Source organism: Rhinoraja longicauda, chromosome 4 (genome assembly GCF_053455715.1).
Source record: "Rhinoraja longicauda isolate Sanriku21f chromosome 4, sRhiLon1.1, whole genome shotgun sequence".
Taxonomy (NCBI): domain Eukaryota; kingdom Metazoa; phylum Chordata; class Chondrichthyes; order Rajiformes; family Arhynchobatidae; genus Rhinoraja; species Rhinoraja longicauda.
In genome coordinates, this window is record NC_135956.1 from 25,139,292 (window position 1) to 25,164,693 (window position 25,402).

The 25,402-nt window shown below is 40.7% G+C and overlaps 1 protein-coding gene across 1 annotated transcript in view; it reads right to left on the minus strand.

Moving 5' to 3' along the window:
• Window positions 1–25,402, minus strand: part of LOC144593002 (peroxidasin homolog) — a 291,006-nt gene that overhangs the window by 188,551 nt on the left and 77,053 nt on the right. Inside the window, exons 3-5 of the mRNA XM_078398417.1 lie at window positions 18,598–18,669; window positions 15,276–15,347; window positions 3,161–3,232 (exon numbers count right to left, since the gene is read on the minus strand). Coding sequence (XP_078254543.1) covers window positions 3,161–3,232; window positions 15,276–15,347; window positions 18,598–18,669 — 216 coding nt within the window. The remainder of the gene's footprint in view (window positions 1–3,160; window positions 3,233–15,275; window positions 15,348–18,597; window positions 18,670–25,402) is intronic.

Consider the following 25,402-nt stretch of genomic DNA (forward strand, 5'->3'; position numbering starts at 1 on the left):
CCTTTTTAATTTTGCCCCAGGTTTGCTTAATCACGTAAACATGCTCTTCCAAATTGAAATTGTCCGAAAGAAAAGAGACGTTAAATAGAGCTGATGAGTCCTGTAGATTCACCTTCAATGTTACCTTATTTAGAGGAATGCAGAAGCAAATATTAACAAAAAAAATCACATTTAAAATGCTTCCTATCATGATTGTATGTTAACAGTTAAAATGTTATTTTTGGAGGATATTTTTGTCTTCTTTAATATATGATTAGAACCTGGGAAGAAAATTGCTTCAAATGTCTGTACCCTTGTGCAGTTTATTTTCTGCAGTGCTCTTACTGCGGAGCTCATGTATTTTTGCAACAGTACATTTATATTTTTATATATTTATTTATATATATATTTCGTATTTCTATTATATTTAAGATATCATCAGTAGATATTTTTCTATTAAGGTGCTCGGCAAGTGAGCTGCTGAGTTTTAATGTAAGTCTGGGTCTATGACTTGTTATATTAATATCCTCTATGAGTACAACATTTATAGGTTTATGGATTTTTAGAGAGATTTGTTAAAGATGAAGTACAGAAATGTCAAAATTCTTCACCATGTTTACACACAAAAGAGATTGATGCTGTCATGATGCATTTACGTATTTGCAACACTGACTATTTAATCCATACAATTAAAAATAATAATAATTCTGTAGTATAACTAGGTCTACAGATTGCAGAAACACTGTTGAATGATTATTTCAATAATAGGGAAAGTTTAATTGTGTTAAACCTTTCTTTGTTAACTGTGCAAGCACTTCACATCAAATTGAACTGATTTTTCTAACACACTCAGTTTAAAAAATTTCATCAAAGTATTAAGAACCCATTTCATTTATTATTGGTTCTGTAATATTGCTTTTTAAATATCTAAAGACCTGAGAGCTTGACAAAAGCTCATCTGTAATGTCCAGATGCATTTCATTGTCATTGTTTAACTATGTTAATTAGCACTTAATTATGTATTTGTTTAAACTAATTGTTTAAATAAGTTTTGCATTCAAGTAATCCATATGATCTTCGTGTATGTGGAAATCAAATTTTAGTTTTTTTTCTCAATGTAATTGTGCTTAAACAGCAACAGAAAAATGCACTTGTACCTTGTGTAAACAAGAACAAATTCACCTGCAACAATATGCATATTTATATTATTAGTAATATGATCTGAAATAGAAATGTCCTGACACATATTGCATTACTCTACACAACATATCTGAAAATGTAATGTTATATTAGCAAATCTCCTGTGGGGAATCAGACAGATTGTCGGTTCATGAGACTGTTTCAAGCAACTCATAATGCCCTGAAATTCCATTTTACTTTCTAATTTAAGTTCAACACGGGAGTTCATTTTAAAGCAGCATTCTCACAGCTCATTTTAAGGTGTGATGAAGAATGCCTCTCACGAACCATCAATAGTGTCTTTTATTTATTACTTGGATGTGCATTTTACTTTCTATCAAACACCCACTTATTCATGCATGCAAGGTAAAATTACTTCCAGTTAACAATCCATATTCATTGTTGCATTGAGTAGCTTCCAAATCTTGAAGACAGTTTCTGATGTTCTGCAAATTAGCTGTGCTAAAATGTTAGTGTCACCGAAAGAAAATAAAGTTGAGCAAGTTGATTAATTGTATACACAAAGGCAGAAAGTCTTTCAGTCTTCATCTGTAATTATAATCAATTTACTGCCTCATGGCCATTGATTCAGAATAGTGTAGCAGGGAGTGTTGCATGTTTAATTGGCCCATTGCTTGTATTCGATTTCTGACTTTACAAAAATGATTCATTGTTAAATGTTATTCTTATTGCAACAAAAACGTCACTTTGAGCACAATGTAAATCATGAACATTTCTACTTATTTTCCCTTAGTGTTAGGTTCAGAAAGGAATCAAATAATTTCATTTTATTACACAACCTAAGCATATAAACATTTGTAACATTTACTAGAAAGTTTCAGGATTAATAGCAGACTTGAAATAAACATAAAAGTTTCTGAAAATGGAACATTAGATTTTACGTTGGTGGGGTAATGTTTATCTTTCCAAGGACAACTCCCAATGGCATTAGAAACATATGTTTTCATCTGCCCATAATATATCCAATCACCTTAAAAAGGAAGTGGTAACCAACTTTGCACAAACACAGTTGTGCAAGTCAGTTGATCCACAAAAAATCTAATTCACATTTTAACAATATAATCTTCCTGTGGATCCACAAATGGAAGATTCGTCAAATCGGTAGCAAACTCAATGTGCTAGCATTTATTTTGAGAGGGCTTGTATACAAAAACAGGGATGTAATGCTGAGGCTCTATAAGGCGCTGGTCAGGCCGCATTTGGACTTTTGGGCACCTTATCTGAGGAAGGATGTGTGAATCTGGAGAGGGTCCAGAGGAGGTTTACAAGAATGATCCTAGGAATGAGTAGGTTAACCTATGATGCACGTTTGACAGCACTGGGCCTGTACCCGCTGGAGTTTAGAAGAATGAGGGGGGACCTCATTGAAATGTACAGAATAGTGAAAGGCTTGGATAGAGTGGATGTGGAGAGGACGTTTCCACTGGTGGGAGAGTCTAGGACTAGAGGTCATAGCCTCAGAATTAAAGGACGTTCTTTTAGGAAAGAGATAAGGAGGAATTTCTTTAGTTAGAGGGTGGTGAATCTGTGGATTTTTTTTGCCACAGACGCTGTGGAAGGGAAGTCAATGGATATTTTAAGGTAGAGATAGATTCTCGATTAGTACAGGTGTGAGGTTATGGGGAGAAGGCAGGAGAATGGGTTAGGAGGGAGAGATAGATCTGCCATGATTGAATGGCGGAGTAGACTTGATGGTCCGAATGGCCTAATTCTGCTCCTATCACATGACCTTATGATCCTACGAATGATAGCATGAGAGAGTGATGCGCACAGAACAGGAGATTCTATTTCAGCATTGCTCTTCTGGAACTTTAATATAAAGATTCCCCATATATTGACATTTTAAAATCCAGTACTTTTTGGGTTAAATATTTGGAATTACGTTAGTTTTCGACCCCAAAGCAAAAAGCAATTAGTTTGTCAGTTCGATCAAAGACAAAAGCACACGAAGCAGATTAACAGCAGTTCATGCAGCACTTACAATCTCTCTAGTTTGGGAAGATCGCTAAATGTTTCTGGCTCTAGTATCTCTATGTGGTTGAAGTGAATGTATCTGTTGAAAAATTCATGTTAACAATTAGTATTCATGATAACTACCTTAGAATGTGAAACAAACCCAAGCTACTGTAAACTAGATATTTTTCTTATTCCAAGGATTTTCCATACCACTAACATTATTACGTTAGAAGTCGAGTAAATATAAATTCCTTTGGAAATAGTGCTTTCGCATTGGAATTTCTGCTGTACCACATCTTTAAAGTGTTTCACACAGGCAAATAAACTTAAGCATCCTGACAGCTTATATAGATTCTCTGAAGCAATGATGGCAAATGACTAATCATTGTGATTAATTATTCCTTATGCCATTTATTAACTGGCAAGATGTCTTTATGTAGAAACTAAGAACTACAAAAGTTGGTTTACAAAATCGGACATAAGGTGCTGGAGTAACTCAGCGGGTCAGGCAGCATCTCAAAGAAACATGGAAAAATAGGTGCAGGAGTAGGCCATTCGGCCCTTCGAGCCAGCACCGCCATTCAATATGATCATGGCTGATCATCTAAAATCAGTACCCCATTCCTACTTTTTCCCCAAATCCCTTAATTCCTTTAGCCCTAAGAGCTAAATTTAACTCTCTCTTGAAAACATCCAGTGAATTGGCCTCCACTGTCTTCTGTGGCAGAGCATTCCACAGATTCACAACTCTCTGGGCGAAAAAGTTTTTCCTCATCTCAGTCCTAAATGGCCAACCCCTGATTCTTGAACTGTGACCCCTGGTTCTGTACTTCCCCAACATCAGGAACATTTTTGCTGCATCTAGCCTGTCCGATCCTTTAAGAATTTTAGATGTTTCTATAAGATCCCTTCTTATTCTTTTAAATTCTAGTGAATACAAACCCAGTCGACCCATTCTTTCATCATCTGTCAGTCCTGCCATCCCGGGAATTGACCTGGTGAATTTACGTTGCACTCCCTCAATAGCAATAATGTCCTTCCTCAAATTAGGAGACCAAAATTGCACACGATACTACAGGTGGGGTCTCACCAGAGCCCTGCAGTAGGACCTCCTTGCTCCTAAACTCAAATCCCCTCGCAATGAAGGCCAACATGCCATTCGCTTTCTTCACTGCCTGCGGAACCTGCATGCTTACTTTCAGTGACTGATGTATAAGCACACCCAGGTCTTGTTGCAGCTCCCGTTTTCCTCATCTGTCTCTGGAGAACATGGAGACGTTTCAGGTCAGGACACTTCGTTCTTTACACTGATTGTCGTGGAGTGGGGGAGGGAGTGAAAAAAGCTGGAAGAGAGTAGGTGCAGGACAAAGCATGGCACGTAATAGGTGGAGAGCTGCAGGAATCACAGAGGAGGAGCAGTGCGAAGAATGGTCTCGACCCGAAACGTCACCTATCCCTGTTCTCCAGAAATGCTGCCTGACCCATCCAGTAACTCCAGCACTTTGTGTCTTTTTTTTGTAAACCAGCATCTGCAGTTCCTTGATTCTTTTCATTTTACTACTCCACTGCAAAATCTCCTCAAGGTATACCTAATTTAAAGAGGTTCACCTATTCTCTCCGATGGGAGTTCTGTGAGAGCCTCTCTCACTGCTCCCCCCTCCATGATACCTATTCTCTACCTTTTACTTCCCAAGCTTTGCCCTGCCCCCTCTTCCAGCTTTATACCCCTCCCCCCCACCACTTTCACTCTCGAACACCACCTATCCATGTTCTCCGGCGATGCGGCCTGACCTGCTGAGTTATTCCAGTCTTTGTACCTTAAGATGTCTTTATATATCTGTATATGAATTGAATTTGTAATTTCCTGATAACTAACGTTATTAAAATCATTCTGCACTCATTGACACTGGAGCCTCGTTATTTATCACAATAGTGATTCAGTCCAGCTGTTCACTGTCCAACCCAATCTCTTACAAGTTATTAAAAAGAAACATTCAGAAAACCTTTAAGCAGATAAACAATTCACGCTAGAAATTATCTGACTGTTATTTTTTATCTTGATTTAGAGAATTTTTTAACCCTTTTCTAAAATGTTGCTTAGAAGTTTTGAGTTTCTGCTCAACTTTCAGATACAATATCTACAATAGTACTCTGGTTGTGGGATTTTGTCAGATGCTGCTATTCTGTCATTGCCACATGATGACACTCTGCCAATTAAACTTTTCAGTTGTTACTTTTGAGATTTATTGCAGAGTTCAAAGTTCAGAATCAATCATAAAACCCTGATTGGGAGCAAAACCTCCAAATATCTTACACGGTCAAATAACCTTCAGACTAACCTTCTGTACATAAAATATTAATGAGAAGAAAACATCTCAATTTCCAGTCGCAGTGAGCAGAAGAAGGGATAAAGCACATGGCAAAAGAAAAACTGAGAAAGCTTTGGATAAGTCAAACTTGATGCAATAATTGATTCTAAAATAATATGCTTGATCACCTTAAGTTGCTTAAGGAAGCATATTCTGTGCTTTCCCTTTTCTGTCAAGTGAATATTGAACAATTTATTCACAGCCAGCCCATATTGTACTGCCAATTATTGGGCAATTATTGCCGATAAGAATATGTTAAGAGCAGCCAATTGTTGCCTCTTACATTTTGAAGGAGTCTTTATTGCATTCATATACTCACCTTCAAAAATAGAATAAATAATTATCCTTCGATATTTAAAAATGGCAGAACTTACAGATGTGACATGAAAGGATAACTTAAACTTTCATTCATGCTTGAAATCATACGTAAATTGTTCAAGAGAGAATAATCTGATCAAACTCTGTAGTCAATCTGAATAACACTTTAAACTGAGTTGACAGATCTCTGCAGATGCATTGTTACAAGTCCTGGAGCCGTTGGGTCAAGTGAGGAGCCAGTCATATTTCCACTTTGGTACTTGGTGTTGGAAAGATGGAGTTACACTACTTTCAGATCACTCCTCCAAAAAAATGTTTTTGTGTTTGACTAACACCAGCCCATCACCAATCAGTTTGCCTATCTATATTGGATCCTGGTGATCTAACATCTCTTTAAATGGCTTGGGATTAATATTTGATGTTTCTGTGAAGCGCACCGGGATATTGTTTCTATACTAAATATTCTATATAAAAGAAAGTTGTCTTGCAGTCTACAACATATCTTAAAACCTTGAACCTATTAAATTTATGCCTGGATGGCTTGAATATTTCCACAGAGAAAACCAAGCCTTCCACATACATAAATAAAAACTCAAAGGCATGAGAAACAAAATGATATGCTTGTATCAATAAGCATTTAAAGACAGCTGGCAGCTGTGTTACAAAACCATAACTGAATCAACAGATTCTGGTGTTATTAAAGTAATAGTATTAGAATATTAGGATTGCATTTTGTTTTGTAGCACATTGCTTTTTCATTTATCTTTTATTTAACATAAAATCTTCCCATTATAGTTGAAACCATACACAGACATTATTTTTATTGCACACCTCGCACTTTAGAATGCAATTTTATTTTGGCTGATCAGCAATTTCCTTCTTTGACTTTAACCTTTACGTTCGCACAGTTTAACAGCTTTTTGATTTTTTTTCAATTTCTCCTCTGGCATTTCTCTGTTGTTCACTCAAACCAGTATAGAATGCACCATTCTGTGGGGATATTCATTATTCAAATGCTTGGCTTCACTGCACTGGGGTTAGAGTTTTATAAACATCATTCTCTCCTTGACTTGAAAACTCGGGGATTGTTCAACTCTTAGATCTTTCTGTGCTACTACACTTTTAGGGATACGAATCCCATGTTTGACATTCCCCATTCATTTTAGTTTCTTTGATGTTGCCTCGTAGTTTATAACGTTCAAAACATAGTGAACAGTGGCTCATGACCTTTCATTTCGGCTTCTTGATTAAAGAGAGAATGTCATAGGTTTATTATCCATGCCATCCAAAACCACTATGGCAAGTGAACCATGTTGTGTGACTTTGCACCATGTGACGGGAAAATAAATTGAATTGATTAAATACATAATCCATCATCAGGGTTGGCATTAAAGTGATCCTGAAGCAGAAAAGTCTCCATGAACAAATGACTATGTGGCTTACAACATTTCAGTTGTATCATGTTCTGTGTGGAGCAATGAAATTACTTCTCCGTAAATGATTAACTAATTGGCGAATGTATAAAAGTCGGTATCTAAACAAAATAATTAATTTGTAATGATCTAGGAAGCCTGTGATCAGAAACATAACTAGACGTCAGTATTTCATTAAAAATCGTTAATCCGTAACAAGCAAGACCTGAGAAAAATTTAAGATGTTTTCACAATCAAGGGAATCTCATCGGTTCTTCATCTGGAACAATGTTACTCTGAAAACACCAAGCATCAATAAGCACTAAATACTTACATAAACACAGATCAAGTAAGTTAATTCCTGTAGAACTTGGCACTGGAAATGTAATTAATTTAACACAATAATAATCCAAACTTCTTCAAATAATCGTTACTTCCATGCAATTCAGATAAAATTAATAAGAACTCAAATCTTTGGGATGAAAAACAATGAAAAACACAATGCAAATAAATTGATGGTTATTTAATCGACTTTCCGGTAACAATAATTATGGTGCATTGTGCTTTTATTTGTCCATAGCTCATTAAAAGCAAAGTCCTTATTATAAGGACTTTATAATAATCCTTTTTTTTCCAGGGCACGCTTGCATTTCTGCATTTACCCATCATTCGGGGCCATGCTCAAAAGGAACTAATAGCATTCGGCAGCAGTCTACTGGCAGCTGAGCTGAGGAGGATGCAGATGGTGGGAAGGAGCTGGCATAGGCTCAGGAAACGTCACAATTTAACACAACAGTTGCAGCTGGATGCGAACCGCTGGCAAATTTCCACCAGTAATCAACGCTGGTGTATGAATTTTACACCTGCCGTAGCAGAATGAGTCTGAGATTGTTTTAAAGGGCTTTATTTAAATCCCGTTCCAGGTGGGCCGGTGGATAGTTACACAGTGGATAGTACTACAGTAATCCTGTTGAGAACGGGTGATAAGATCAGTGATAAGTCAGGTTTCCGCATCCAGGTCCCAGAAACACGTGCTGCAGGGATTACAACTGGGAAGCCCCAACTTCCTGGGTGGGGTTAAAAGGATATTTTTCTCTTCCAGCCCTCGCAAGGAAATAAAATTAATATTTTAACATACTTAGGTCTTTACTGGCCCCCACTCCTCTTTGTTGCTGGTTTGGCCTGTCAAGTGTGAAAACCATTGTTCAGATATTAAAAATGTTAGAAAAGCTTATCCTTATGGCTTGCTCAGCCCTGCCAACTAATACTTTGTAACTTCAATAGAGGATGTGGGCTCAGAGTATCACCCCATGGCAGTAAATGGGAAGGCCCTGGGAAGTGTTGTTAAACAGAGAGACCTTGGGGCACAGGTACATAATTCCCTGAGAATGGCAACACAAGTAGACATGGTGAAGAAGGTGTATGGTATGGTATGGTAACTGTCATCGGCTGTGGCACTGACTGCAAGTTATGTCATCATGATACAGTTGTAAAAAATGTTGGTTGGACTGGTTGTACTTGGAGTAATGTGTGCCGTTCTGTTCAATACACCAGAGGGATGTGGTTAAACTAGAGAGGGTACAGAAAAGATTCACAAGGATGTTGTCTGGATTGGTGTCCTTCGGTTATAAAGGGAGACTGTTTTCCCTGAAGTGAAGGAGGCTGAGGAGTGACCTCATAGAAGTTTGTAAAATTATGATGAGCACAGATAGGGTAAATAGTCACAGTCATTCTCCTAGGATAGGGGAGACTAACTGAGAGGAAATAGGTTTAAGGTGTGAGGAGAACAATTTAAAGCTTTGAGGGGCAAACTTTTCACATTGTGGGTGATGAGGATATTGAACGACTTGCCTGAGGAAGTGGTATAGACAGGTACAATTACATTTTCAAAATGTTTGGACAGTTACATGGATTGGAAAGGTTTAGTAGCTCATGGGGTAAAGACAGCCAAATTGGCTTAGCTTAGATAGGACTCTTGTTGGCATGGACAGGTTGGGCCAAAGGGTCTCCTTCCACGCTGTACAACTCTATGTATTCACAATGGCTTTATCTTCTGGAAGGATGAACTGAATCCTTCATCCTTCATCCTTCATCTTGGAAGAGCCGCTCAACTTTCTTGATCCAAACTGAGCAAAACTAGATTTCGTTTTTTTCAAAAGGGATTGCGAATTTTGTCCATAAATAGTCCATTTATTTCTGGCAAAGAGAAAAAAAAAGTTGACAATACACCTGCCCCAATGTTTATTGGTGGTGTCTCCGAACATAGAAACTTAGAAACATCGAAAAATCGGCGTTGGAGGAGGCCATTCAGCCCTTCGAGCCAGCATCACCATTCAATGTGATCATGGCTGATCATCAAAAATCAGTACCCCGTTCCTACTTTTTCCCCATATCCTTTGATTCCTTTAGTCCTAAGCGCTAAATCTAACTCTCTCTTGAAAACATCCAGTGAATTAGCCTCCACTGCCTTCTGTGGCAGAGAATTCCACAGATTCACAATTCTCTGGGTAAAAAAAGTATTTGCTCATCTCAGTCCTGAATGGCCTACCCCTCATTCTTAAACAGTGACTCCTGATTCTGGACTCCCCCAACATCGGGAACATTTGTCCTGCATCTAGCCTGTCCAATCCTTTAAGAATGTTATATGTTTCTGTAAGATCCCATCTCATCCTTCTAAATTCCAGTGAATACAAGTCTAGTCGACCCATTCTTTCATCAAATGTCCAGCCATCCTAGGAATTACCCTGGTGAACCTACGCTGCACTCCCTCAATAGCAAACCTACCCACTGTTTATTAAAGAACCAACATCCTCAATGTAGAAGTAGTTTAGTTTAATTTAGAGATACAGTGCGGAAACAGGCCCTTCGGCCCACCAGGTCTGCACCGACCAGTGATTCCTGCATATTAACACACGCTAGGGACAATTTTTACATTTACCAAGCCAATTTACTCACAAACCTGCACGTCTTTGGAGTGTGGGAGAAAACCGATCTCGGAGAAACCTCACGCAGGTCATGGGTAGAACGTTCAAACTCTGTACAGACAGCCCCCAGAGTCGGGATCGAACCCGGGTCTTGGCGCTGCAAGCGCTGTGAGGTAGCAGCTCTTTTGCTGCGCCACCGTGATACACCATTTGAAATGAAACACAAGGAGCTCAGATGGCTGTGCCTCGATATTAATGCATTAGCTTGAAATGTAGACAGTAACTCTAGATGGCATATGGCAGAAACATGCTCAATAATTATAGTTGACAGCGAGGTGCTGAAAAGATGGGTAAACAGGCAGGGCCACTGCTGGTCTTTATTGGCAATAAGGAGATCATTAGTAAAGGCAGGTGTTTGGCTCGCTTTTATTACCTAGATTCGGAAAGGTTGTGTTGAGCTGATTACAATCACACTCTTATTTTGAAGCTGCCAAAAATGAATCTACCTGTTGCAATTTTTTTAAATCGTCACCATCAGCATCAAGACATCTGGGACAGTGGGCCAGAGGTGAAAATAATTTACTTAAAGGTAAATCCGGCCTTGTTTCTTTCAACTGAATGAGCCGAACCTTACTGCTGTTCATATTTGTATGGATTTGTGCCATGAAGATGCAAGCACTGGTAGAAAGGAGAATGTTTTGGAGTTCAAGCAAGTGTGCCCAAATGTACAGAGCTTTTCAATAGTCTTGCCTTCTGACAATTGAGAAACTTGCCTCAAAATTAGATTACAAAATGTTTATCCAGTATTATGCCGTCTGAAATCGATGTTTTTCCAAACTGGAATATGACATCTTTTTGTGTTTAATGTCACCCTAAAAATTCAACTGGGCACTTCCTGTTGTCAGCTGCCCTGATATGATTTCCGTGTCAACGACACAAGTCATTCCCCATGTAATGGTCCTTTTGGAGTATTATGGAGAAACCTGAACTAAGTTGTCCTCTGGGCTTTGAGGCAGCGGCGGGGAGGAATGGGGTATCCACCATTACCAAGTCCCTGTCTTTCAGTCACAGTCACCTCTCCAATTTTAACACCACCAGCACCAAGTAATCATCGTTCACTCAAGATCCCATCCCCTAAAATGAGGGAGCCAGTCATCTGCTCCCTATCCTTCCCCCAGACTCACACCTACATGTCAGTTTCCACTCCTGTCACAATCAGCAAGGAAGGTCTCCCCATCCTGATCCTCTTCCTCACTCTTATCACCACAACCAAAGGCCGGTCTCCGGATCCAAATCCATTACCCCCATCAATTAAAGTTGGGTTCCACTCAGCTATAGCTCTAGCACATTGTGGCCTGTTCACACAAGTTCACATGTTATAGAAGTAGAGTTAGGCCATTCGGCCCATCGAGTCCACTCCGCCATTCAATCATGGCTGATCGCTGCCCCCCAATCCCATTTTCCTGCCTTCTCCCCATAACCCTTGACACCCGGTCTAATCAAAAATGTATCTCTGCCTTAAAATTGTGGCCTGTGATCTCCGTCTCTTGAGCCCTGCCGGTTAGATGTGCTCAAGATTTGAGTCACCAAAACAAGTTAACAACCAGCATGATCATTTATGCTCAATTGTGACACACATCCGGTGTAGCTATTCTGAAGCATAGATTTTCTCGGCAACAGATGACAATGTAAGTAGGATAACATTTTTGCTTTGGATTCATGTTGCCCATCTTGTTGATATTCCACATAATCCAATTGCATTTCCCATTGCTTGCATAAATACTATTGAGTGTTGAGAAATTATTAGTGGCAATGATATGTCATTTTCTAAACATTCATTCGAAAAATAGTTTAATAAACTTGTGTAGGAAGGCTACTGCAGATACTGGTTTAAACCGAAGAAAGACACAAAAAGCTGGAGTAACTCAGTGGGTCAGACAGCATCACTGGAGAAAAGGAATAGGTGATGTTTTGGGTCGAGACCGTTCTTCAGACTTGTTCTTTATAAACTTTTGTGTTGTTGAATGTAAACATGGAATTATCTGATGTGCACACATTTTATATCCAAGTGTTAAAGAAAGTGTAAAGTGTTTATAGTCAACATACCTTTGCTCCGTGCAAGATATTGTTTTGCACAAAATACTGGGAGTGTACCAGCACTGGGACAGGAAAACTGCACGCAAGTACAATATAACGGAATGTGACAATGGAAAGGATAGTAAGTCGCCAAAGTCAGAACAATTCAGAAGGTATCTCACTCCACAGCCATCCCTTGGAAGGTGGAGAACTGGGATGTGGCTGGAAAACTAAATAGTAAAGAAGCTGAAAGTGAAACAGCACAGTGGTGCAGCGGTAGAGTTGCTGCCTTACAGGACCAGTGATCCTGACAACGGGTTGCTGTCTGTACGGAGTTTGTATGTTCTCCCTGTGACCACGTGGGTCCTCTCCGGGGGCTCCGGTTTCCTCACACACTGCAAAGACGTACAGGTTTGTGGGTTAATTGGCTTCGGTTAAAAATTGTAGATTTAAAACTGTTCCTAATGTGTAGGATAGTGCAATAATACAGGGTAATCACTGGTCGGTGCTTACACGATGGGCCGAAGGGTTTGTTTCCACGCTGTATCTCTAAAGTCTAAAGAAACCTTGTGTTTAATACATCACTGAATGATACCACCCTACCCTGCAATCCCATATTATTTATTGCCATGCTGATGACAGATCCAAATCATCCATGTGTCTGACATTGAATTGGACAGAAGAGAGAAAAAAGGAATTGCAGATGCTAGTTTACAAAAAATACACAAGGTACTGGAGTAATTCAGTGGATCAGGCAGTATCTCTGGAGAACATGGACCCTTCTTCAGACTGGTGACATTTCGGGTGAGGATCTATCTTTAGTCTGAAGAAGGGTCCCAACCTGTAACGTCACTTACCCATGTTTTCCAGAGATGCTGCCTGACCCACTGAGTTAGTCAACATTTTGTGTCTTTTATTGAACAGGACCTCTGCAAGGTGAGGCATGGAAAAGAACAGATTTCAAACATTATCAATAACAACTGGGTGTACGTGACAATTATTTAGTATTTAAACCATTTTCCTGCTTGATTGGTGAAGGTTCCTCTTTACCCCAACAAATTAGACTCCAGTAATCAAATTGACATTAAAACAAGGTGAAGAACCAACATCCATATCCAAATATAGGTTCAGCTGATTAAAGAGTTCTGTTTGGAAAAATCATGCTATTTTTTTTAATGAAATGTGTTAAAATGGAAGGGAAAAGAGTGGAAGCTTAAGATATATTCAAGTAAGTCAGTTTGTTCTACAGTATTTAATTAATTACTTTAAGCACGGAAAGAGGCCATTCGGCCCATCAAGTCCATGCCGACCAACAATCACACTGCACATTAGCACTATCCTACACTTTAGGGATAATTTACAATCTTACCGAAGCGAATTAAGTTATAAACCTGTACATCTTTGGAATGTGACAGGAAGCCGGAGAACCTGGAGAAAACCCATGCAGTCACAGAGAGAACGTACAAACCTAACAGATAGCACCTGTAGTCCAGATCGAACTTGGGTCCCTGGTGCTGTAAGACAACAACTCAACCCCTACCCCTTTGTTTTATGGAAGATAATGTATACACCCAACTATCTGAAATCAGAAATCAATTTTGCTGGGGATTTGAATTGGAACTGAACATCAACATGGAAATATACAAGTACAGATAGATTTAGATCCTAATTCTTCCAATGAACATTTTCCCTTTGCAGTTCGGGTAATAGTGATTTGGTTTGGAGAGTCTTCAAAATTATTGACATGATGAGACACTAAGGGTATTTGGAGAGCTCTCAGTGTGATTAAGAAATAGGATTGTGCAATTATCCAGCCCCATCTCACCACGGACTAAAAAAATGTCAATCTATACATAAATTGTATATAAAATGGAGGAGAGCTTAATTAACAATAAAGAAAAAGCAAATGCCCTCAAAGTCCAAGGGTTGCAGAGAAGAGAAAGACTGATGTCTGTCCAATGTCACAGAGAAAGCATCTCCTTTAAGTGCTATTCTGTTCAATTTGCTGTAACGCTTTAAATTTCTTTAATGTAGGGTTGTGGATGTATAGAATCATAAAGTCATAGAGTGATACAGTGTGGAAACAGGTCCTTCGACCCAACCTGCGCACACAGGCCAACATGTCCCAGCTACACTAGTTCCACCTGCCTGTGCTTGGTCCATATCCCTCTAAACTTATCCTATCCATGTACCTATCTATCTGGTTCTTAAACGTTGGGATAGTCCCAGCCTCAACTACCTCCTCTGGCAGCTTGTTCCATACACCCACCACCCTTTGTGTGAAAAAGTTACCCCTCAGATTCCTATTAAATCTTTTCCCCTTCACCTTGAACCTCTGGTCCTCAATTCCCCATCTCTGGGCAAGAGATTCTGTGCATCTACCCGACCTATTACTCATGATTTTATACACCTCTATAAGATCACCCCTCATCCTCCTGCACTCCAAGGAATAGAGACCCAGCTTACTCAACCTCTCCCTATAGCTCACACCCTCCAGTCCTGGCAACATCCTCATAAACTGAAGGTGCCTCTAAATCCAAGATGCCAGAGGATCCAGGGTTTCTTCAGAAATTCCATCCAGGACTCCAGCTGACTGCCAGCAGAACCACGAATCTCTTGGTGAGAAACAGTTGATCCATTATAGGTAAACATTTCTAAGCATATGTTAATCAATCTCAGCACATATTAGTTTAACTTGCTCTGAAAGCCCAAAGATTGCAGGGAACGTTATTTATTGCCCCCAAGGAGAACATGGGTGTTTCTCAAGCAGGTCCACTGTGAAAATATTAGAGTAAACATAGCTGAAATGTACAAAGATACGATGTCCATTTTCCCTCTATGTATCAATAACCTCATCTCAGAATTTGTGATGTGGATTCTGGCTTTGGATGAAGAGGTGCCAAGAATTCAGTTCCGAAACACTTGAACTGTTGGAAAGTACTCCAAAGAATTTCAAGGTCAAAGATGCAGAAGTGCCTTATTAATGTGGCAAAGATTCCTAAAATATGTTGATTCATTTAGAAGGTCTTAAATTTACTTACAGCTGCTCCAGAGACACAAGCCCTTTAAATGCCTGTCTGTCGATTGCACGAATGTTATTCTTGTATAGGTAGCTGAAAATAAATCAAAAAGCAGAATTCAGAAATATTGTTCAAAGCCAGTGCCAGCTTCATACCGTAGCTGTTTCTAATTCTATTTCTCTTCCATGTCCCCATGTTTCTTTGATATTTGTTACATCCCTATTTAATTCCCTATAATCGTAAGAATCTTCAATCTAGCCTTCATTGATGTCCAATGTTTTGGATTGATTCTACATTGCACGAAGCTGGACAATACACAGCATACCACATGGAACATAGAACAGTAGAGCACAGGAACAGGTCCTTCGGCCCATAATGCCTGTGCTGAACATGATGCCAAGATAAACTGATCTCATCTACCTGCAACTATCCATATCCCTCCATTCCCTGCATATCCATGTGCATATTTAAAGGCCTCTTAAATGCCACTGTTGTACCTGCCTCCATTACTGCCCCTGGCAGTGCATTCTAGTTACCCACCACCCTCTGCTTAAAAAAATCGCCCCACACATTTCCTTTAATCTTTGCCTCTCTCATCTTTGCCTTTCCCACTCTGGAAACAGGTTCTGACTGTCTACCCTATCTATGTCTCTCATAATTTTAAATACATCTGTCAGGTCTGCCCTCGATCTCCGGCATTCCTGAGAAAACAATCCAAGTCTATCTAAACTCTTTAGAGCGAATGCATTCTAATCCAAGTACTATTCTGGTAAATAGTGTGAGGTGTTCTTTGTTCTATGTAGCAGGAAGCTTCAAGATCTAGCAAACTGAAAATGAGAAACATTGAAATTATTTAGCATGTCAGGCAGCATCTGTGGAGAATAAATTAATGAAACGTGTTGATCTAAAATATTAGCTCTTCTTTTCTCTTTATGTATAGAACTTGGTTTCACTGATTTATTTGTTGTACTTGGTTTCACAAATGTTAATCTATGCTTTCGCATTCTTTGGTTATAGTTTATCTTGACACGTAAATCTATTTACATCTTGTTCCAGCCAGTGATTATGCGTGTCAACACATGCTTTTAGCCAGGATTGAAGCTGGATAGTTTTGGTCTCCAAGCAACCAATATCGTATTTTATCCTCCACTTCCAAAATCAAATAGGGGAATAATGGTAAAGCAAAGGTTCAAGACAATTAAAGGGAATAAGTGCGTTAAACAGCAGGGAATAAATCCATTAAGCAGCATGAAAAATGCAATCTATTGCAAACTAACAACATTTATGACTTACAATGGTTCCTCTACTATGAGAAAAACATGAGGTGCGATTTTGATGCAAATTGTTCACACAAAACCTTACAAGTTATTACAATGTGGACTAAACTCAAGGCCTTCTCTTAATGTTTCCCGTTATCTACCGATAAAGTGATCATAAAATAAACACTACTGGAGGAACTCAGCGAGTCATTCACAATTGTCTGTTTTCTTTTCTTTTCCCCCATTGATGCAGCTCAACCCACTGATTCTTCCAGCAGTTCGTTTTTCGTTTGAAATCCCAGTATCTGCAGTCTCCTGTGTCTTGCTAAAGTGTTCTGGTAAACAACACAATAGTTATCTGTTTTGTGCTTGAATGAATTGCAAATTAGCTGATTCCGCGAACAAATTTTAAGAATGTATTCCAGGACAACTCATAAGGAGCCCGGGACAACATTGTTATGACTGCATTGACCTTTACAGCAAGTGACATTTGTCAGCTTCATAGACATAGAAAACATAGAAAATAGGTGCAAGAGTAGGCCATTCAGCCCTTCGAGCCAGCACCACCATTCAATATGATTATGGCTGATCATCTAAAATCAGTACCCCGTTCCTGCTTTTTCCCCAAATCCCTTGATTCCTTTAGTCCTAACAGCTAAATATAACTCTCCCTTGAAAACATCCAGTGAATTAGCCTCCACTGCCTTCTGTGGAAGATAATTCCACAGATTCACAACTCCCTGGGTGAAAAAATATTTCCTCATCTCAGTCCTAAATGGCCTACCCCTTATTCTTAAACTTTGATCCCTGGTTCTGGACTCCCCCAACATCGGGAACATTTTTCCTAGCTTGTCCGATCCTTTAAGAATTTTATATGTTTCTATAAGATCCCCTCTCATCCTTCTAAATTCCAGTGAATACAAGCCCAGTCGACCCATTTTTTCATCTTGCCAGCACAAACTTGCCAGCACAAACCAGGCATGTATTTCATCCTCTGAGAGAATCATACGAACTCCGGGAAGGTAGCCAGCAGTAGTTTTCTCTCAATACCTAAATCATCATGAGATAAAGTTAATTGAGGCTCATGGCATTTAATAACAAGGAGGCAGCCAAACACCGGAAAGATTTAGAGGGAACATGAGGAAAATGCAGGCAAATGGGACTAGCTTAGATGGGGCCTCTTGGTCGGTACGGACACGTTGGGCTGAAGGGCCTGTTTCCGTGTTGTATGAATCTAAACACCCCATACAGTAGATCACACTTTGGAAGAGCAGAATAACAGGAGATGAATATGTACAGTAGCATTGAACTGGAAGGAGCAGGTGGAATATATTACATTCAATTGGCAGTTACTTATAATAACGGTGTGCATTTATTCAGCACTTCTAAAGTGAAAGAAATGCGATGGGCTCACAGAGGTATCATTTATTCATAAGCACTGAGACAAAGGACATCTTCCTGAAATTAAATCTCAGTGCCCGACTGTACAAGCTCACAGGTTTTACCCAAGAAGGAACTGCATTCATTGTGAAGCCCTGCTTCTGCAAAAGTGATCTGCACTGTCTATGGGCTGCTGACACCTGAATGAATTTTGTGTTACTTGTGTCCAGACCTGTGATGCATCCCATTAGTGGCTGTGCATCTTTTTACATGCACACAAAGAGGATCCAAAGGGGAAAGGATTGGTTTCCAGAGATTATGTAGAAATTGCAACTTCATTAATTTCCCGATAAAACTGTATGAGCTAGTTCACAGCATGTGTCATGTGATGGAATTTGTAGACCATGGAAATGTTGTCCAATAACATATACCATAAGAGATGACTAGTGTTCAGATCCCTATGGCCCTCATTAAAATCTGAGGGTATCCAAAAGCAAAAATCAGATTCCAGTCAAGTACCCTTTTCAGGCATGTGAGTGAAGTTAAAAAAAAAAGGAAAAGAACCAAGCACTTGCGGCATACAGCGGGGGTCAAAAAATTGGAAAATGTTTGGAAAATGACAATAAACAAAATATAAGGCAATGAAATAATTTGATGCAAGTCAGCAAGTGCAATAATATCCAAATCTGAAGTTCTGCACTTACAGGTATTTCAAGTTGTCCAGGCCCTCAAATGCTTTCCTTGGTATTCTCTTGATTTGGTTGTTGTTCAATAATCTGTATAGAAACACAACAAGTAATCATGATTTATGTACTATATATGTTGCACAAACAATGAACGAGATTTCCTCCATCAGTAACAGGTTCATATGTAACGTGCCACACTGAAGAAAGCTTTTATAGTTCTGTACTTCATTGCAGTCAAGAATACGTATTGCAAATCTATGCCAACTGTGTACAGCCACATGTTGTTGTAGAATAGCAGGAAACAACTATGCCACGAATATTGAAATTTAAACTTACAAGTTAAACTAGGTGATTAAGTTACCTGTCCAGTCAGAGAGTGGTGAAGGTGTGGAATTCTCTGCCTCAGAAGGCAGTGGAGGCCAGTTCGTTGGATGCTTTCAAGAGAGAGCTGGATAGAGCTCTTAAGGATAGCGGAGTGAGGGGGTATGGGGAGAAGGCAGGAACGGGGTACTGATTGAGAGTGATCAGCCATGATCGTATTGAATGGCGGTGCTGGCTCGAAGGGCTGAATGGCCTACTCCTGCACCTATTGTCTATTGTCTATTATTATCAGATAGAGGGTACATCTGTACAGAACAGCTGATCAGCTGCAGATTAGCATTGTGGAGTTATAAAGCTACAACATGGAAACAGGCCCTTTGGCCCAACTCATCTATGTTGACCAAGTCGCCTAATCAATCAAGCTACACCCATTTGCTTGCTGCTGGCCCGTATCTCTCCAAACATTTCTTGTCCACGTATCTGTCTGTCTTTCAAATGTCATAAATGTACTCGCCTCTATAACTTCCCATGGAAACTCGTTCCATATACACACCACCTTCCGTGTGAAAAAAAATTCCTCCCACTCTCTTTAAAATCTTTCTCCCCTCACTTTAAATACATGCCTTCTAATTTTTGACTCCCCTACCCTAGGGAAAAGACTGTGACTGTCCACCTTATGATTTTATATACGTTTATAAGGTCACCCTTCAGCTTCCTATGCTCCAGAGAAAGAAGACCTGGCTTATCCAGCCTCTTCTTACAGCTGAAAGCCTGTGGACCAGGTAACATCTTCATAAATCTTTTTGCACTCTTTCCAGTTTAATGATATCCTTCCAATAGCATGGTGACCAGAAGGTACACAGTAGCGCAAATGTGGCTTCACCAGCATCCGGTTAAACTGTAATATGACGTTCCACCTCTTGTACTCAGCACTGTTAACAATGAAGGTGAACGTGCCATATGCCTTCTTCCCCACTCTGTCCACCTATGTTGCCAGCCACCTTCATGCAACTCTGTGCCTGCACCCCTAGGCTTTTCTGTTCTGCAAAACTCCCCAGTGATCCGTGACATCCCGTGAGGTGTTGATGTGCCAGATACTCCTCATATCGGCATTACAACTTTACACCAGCCATAAATGGAGCAGCAAGCATGATGATATTCATCGAACATCGAACCTTAATTAAAAAGATAAATTGGCTAATGTTTGGTTTATTTTTCTTTATTTAACTGCATATCTGGGTTTTTTTAATGAATTAACAGCAGTTTAACTTGATTCTCATGATTAAGTTTTGTTTTAAACTGCTTTGAGATGTCTCTGATTTCGAGAGACATTTGCAAATAGTGAGAAGTTCTTAGACTGCTTGATCTGAGAGAAGGTTGTCAGGTTATTGGGACTGTACTACGCAAGGTCAAAATACCATTCTGACCATGGCCTCCATTATCATTAGGAGCTGCTCAGCCATGAAAGTGTTATTGCAGCGGGGGTATAGTGTGCTTTAGATAGACACAAAATGCGAGAGTAGCTCAGCGGGTCAGACAGCATCTCTAGAGAAAAGGAATAGGTGGCATTTCAGGTCGAGACCCTTCTTCAGACTGAAAGTCAAGGGAGGGAGAATCTAGAGGTATGAAAGGGTTCAGAACAACTCAGAGCCAGCTTCGCTAACCAAAGAAAGGTGGAGCCCACAATGGTCCATTGTTGGCTGTGGAGGAGGCGAAATGAAAGGGATATAATGATGTAAACCATGGAACCAGCAGGAAAATTTAGGTGGTGATCCTTAGTGGAGTCCAGGTAGGTGAGGGACCGTTTATTGAATGTGTGTATCTGCCGTGGATTGAAGTCAAGTTGAGGACCATTGCAGGTCTGGATGAGCGAGGCCTGGAGCTTCGGGAGAGTGATCCATTGAAGACTCCAGATAGGTGAGTGATCCAGGTAGGCGAGTACATGTGAAGCATGCTTTGGTGGGCAAGGAGACAGATGATGTCAGTGAGCTACAGCTAAATCCACTCTTATCTTGCCCATTATGACAAGATGACACCTGATCAGTAATTTTCTAAAACTGTCTCCCAGCAAAAAAATGTTTATGTCCATTTCCAGTTACAAACAATATCATGAAGGATTGATTGGAATAGATTTTAGGCTTTACTGCCCGATATGGAAACACTCAGATTTTCATTTGGTGCCCAGGAGATATGTGTTATTTGGGTCTTTGCAGGAAAGTAAGCAGCAAAACAAAAAGCAACAGCATGACGAGATAGAGTTCAACATCTGAAGTATCAATTTTCTCCGTTAACAATAATCTGTCCATTCAAGGACAAAGTAACATGAGCCAAATCTTTCTTGGCATTTAAAAATTGTATATCCAAACAAATCTTCCTTTTCAGTTTTATTATCATACTGAAACCACTGAACCAGGAGCATGTACAATAGCTGTAGGATGCTATTTTTAGACTGGCAGCCAACCGATAACTAATTGGATAGTGGAAACGCCGGTGACTGCCTTTCATAAAAGTTCCTTTCAGCTGTAAACATCTTCTGCTACTTTGTTCCATGAATGTCACCTCAGCGGCTGATCTGATTTAATACCATCTGCAGTTCTGCCACCTCGCAGGTTATTTTTCTCTTTCACTTTCAAATGCTCAAAACATTTTTCACTTGGGCTTGCTTGGGCAACAATGCTTGTGCTCACAAACTGTGTGAGCAGTTTAAACAATTATGGCAGGAATCACTCAGTAGGTTTCTGTCACTCCCTAAAATGGTAACAGGATGTTATAACACGACAGAATGCTGTCCTCTCTTTTGAGATCAAATTAAACTTTCCCCTGGCAACATCAGCAGACACAAATTAAATGTTTCTCTGGCTTATTGGCTATTAACTGGCACACTATCTTAACGGTAGACACAAAACGCTGGAGTAACTCAGCGGGTCATGCAGCATCTCTGGAGAGAGGGAATGGGTGACGTTTCGGCTCGAGACCTTTCTTCAGTAATGTCAGGGGGTCGGACGGGACAGAGATAGAATGTAGTCGGAGACAGTAAGACGTGGGAGAACTGGGAAGGAGAGGCGATGGAAACAGAGGGAAAGCAAGGGATATTTGAAGTTAGAGAAGTCAATGTTCATACCGCTGGGGTGTAAGCTGCCCAAGCGAAATATGAGGTGCTGTTCCTCCAATTTGCACTGGGCCTCACTCTGACAATGGAGGAGGCCCAGGACAGAAAGGTCAGATTGGGAATGGGAGGGGGAGTTAAAGTGCTGTGCAACTGGGAGATCAGGTAGGTTAAGGCAGACTGAGCGGAGGTGTTGAGCGAAACGATCACCAAGCCTGCGCTTGGTCTCGCCAATGTATAGGTGTTGCCACCTGGAACAGCGGATACAGTAAATGAGGTTGGAGAAGATGCAAGTGAACCTCTGCCTCACCTGGAAAGACTGCCGGGGTCCTTGGATGGAGTCGAGGGGGGAGGTAAAGAGACAGGTGTTGCATCTCCTGCGGTTGCAGGGGAAAGTACCTGGGGAAGGAGTGGTTTGGGTGGGAGGGGACAAATTAACCAGGAAGTTGCGGAGGGAATGGTCTCTGCAGAAAGCAGAAAAGGGTGGAGATGGGAAGATGTGGCCAGTAATATTGGAGGCGGCAAAAATATTGGAGGATTATATGCTGTATGCGACGGCTGATGGGGTGGAAGGTGAGGACAAGGGGACTCTGTCCTTGTTATGAATGGGGCGAGGGGGAACAAGAGCGGAGCTGCGGGATATGATGGAGCCCCCAGTGAGAGCCTCATCTATAATGGAAGAGGGGAACCCCCGTTTCCTAAAGAATGAGGACATCTCCGATGACCTCGTATGGAAAACCTCACCCTGGGCGCAGATGCGGCGCAGACGGAATTGGGAGTAGGGGATAGAGTGTTTACAGGATCTTAATTCTCTGCCTTATTCATTACCTACAAGGCCTTAGTGTGGGTAAATTGGTCACAATATAAAAACAAAGGACCACAGCTGCTGGTTTATACCAGATATAGACACAGAGTGCTGAAATAACTCGGCAGGTCAGGCAGCATCTCTGGAGAAAAAGGATGGGTGATGTTTTGTGTCTGGTCTGGTCCAACATGTCACCGATCCTTTTCCTCCCCAGATGCTGCCTGACCCGCTGAGTTACCCCAGCACTTTGTGTCTATCTTTTGAATTGGTGACAACCTGCAATAACATTTCAATTAAAAGCACTTTAAAGATATTTAATCGGTCATGAATATTGACCCAAAATGCAGTGTTCTCTAACTTCTTCCTGGGATAAATAAAGTTCTATTGTAATTTGCCAAACTGAAGGATACTTTCCGGTATTGCAGCAAGCTGGTTTACAGAGGATGTAAGAATTTTGATTGAAGCTGTTAAAAAAATAGTTGGCCCTGGTTTCTTACTGTGATGAAAAGATAAAGACCAATCTTCAATTGACTGAATCTCGCAATGATGCGCAGTACTGTCATCATACCCCAACAAAACGTCTATGTTTTTATATTCCATTCTCAATGCAGTAAAGACCAGCTTTCCATCAGACTTATTAATTCAGTGCTTCACCTGCAAAAGTTCCTTTTCTGTGTTATAATAATAATAATAATAATAATGCATTACATTTATATAGCGCTTTTCATATACTCAAAGACGCTTTACAGAGATTTAGAGAACATAGGGAAATGAATAAATAGATAAATAAGTAAATAAGTAAACGAACAGAGAAAGGAGACAGAAGGTGAGGTGACCTTCAGTGGTTGAAGGCAGTACTGAACAGGTGAGACTTCAGCGATGTTTTGAATGTGGTGAGTGTGGAGGAGTCTCTAACGGTTTGGGGTAGTGAGTTCCATAGGGTGGGAGCAGCGATGGAGAAAGCCCTGTCCCCCCAGGATCTGAGTTTGGTCCGGATGTGGGGGGATAGGAGATTGGCAGCAGCAGAGCGGAGGGTGCAGGTGGGAGTGTGCCTGTGGAGGAGGTCGTTCAGGTAGGATGGGGCCAGGTTATGGAGGGCTTTGTAGGTTATGAGGAGGATTTTGTACTGGATTCTCTGGGGATGGGGAGCCAGTGGAGTTTGTAAAGGACGGGGGTGATATGGTCACGGATCGGGGTGTGGGTGAGTAGACGGGCAGCGGAGTTTTGAATGTATTGAAGTTTACTGATGATTTTTGAGGGTGCGCCATAGAGGAGGCTGTTGCAGTAGTCCAGACGGGAGGTGATGAAGGCATGGATGAGGGTTTCTGCAGCTGTGGAGGAGAGGGATGGACAGAGACGGGCAATGTTTTTGAGGTGGAAGAAGGCTGTCTTTGTGATGTGTTTGATGTGTTTGTCGAAGGAGAGGGTTTGATCAAAGATGATTCCAAGATTCCGGATGTGAGGGGAGGTGGATACTGGGAGACCATCAATGTTGAGGATGAAGTTTTGGGTGGATTTGGTGAGCGTTTTTGGACCAATGATGATACCAAGATATATATACCAAGATACCGAGAAACTTGTATATAACAGCATTTGTACTCACTCAACAAGCGTTAATTTGTTTTTTTTTGTCATTTTTCCTTCGAAGCATGATAATCTTACACTTCCTCACATCATACTCCAGTTGCCTAGTTCCCATTCAGATAATCTCTATATCCTATTCCTGCTTCTTGTGTCCACTGAGGTCACTGAGGGCCCGGTGTGGGGATCGGGGGGGTCCGGGATGAGAGACCGGGGGTGACTTGAGGGTCTGGGGAGAGCGGGGACCGGGGTGGGGTGGGGGTGGGGGGGGGGGGGAGGGGATAGAGATGGCACCGGGTCATTGAGGACCCAGGGAGAGCGGGGACCGGGGAGGAGAGAGGGCCCAGTCATAAATGACCATTCATTCAGATGGTCATACATTACACATCCCATAATGGAATGGACAGGCTTACTTCTGACCAAGTAAATGAAAATCAAATAGCTACGGTTAGAAATCTGAAATAAAAACAGAAAACGTAGGAAACACTCTGTTGGTCAGGCAGCGTCCATGGAAAGAAAAACAAAGTCAAAAATCTTCTGTTGGATCTGTTTATTATAGTTTGCACTTGTGTACAAACAACATAAAAAGATAAGCACAGGAACAGGCTCTTTCCATTCCAAAATGTCTGTGTGGAACATTATGCCAAGATAAACTGATTTTATCTGCCTGCGCATGATTCATATCCCACAATTCCATGCATATCCCAAAAGCCTCTCAAACACCAATATCATGTAGAAACATAGAAACATAGAAAATAGGTGCAGGAGGAGGCCATTCGTCCCTTCGGCCCTTCGAGCCAGCACCGCCATTCATTGTGATCATGAGTGATCATCCACAATCAATAACCCGTGCCTGCCTTCTCCCCATATTCCTTGATTCCACTAGCCCCTAGAGCTCTATCTAACTCTCCAGTGATTTGCCCTCCGCTGCCCTCTGTGGCAGAGAATTCCACAAATTCACAACTTTCTGGGTGAAAAAGTTCCTTCTTACCTCAGTTTTAAATGGCCTC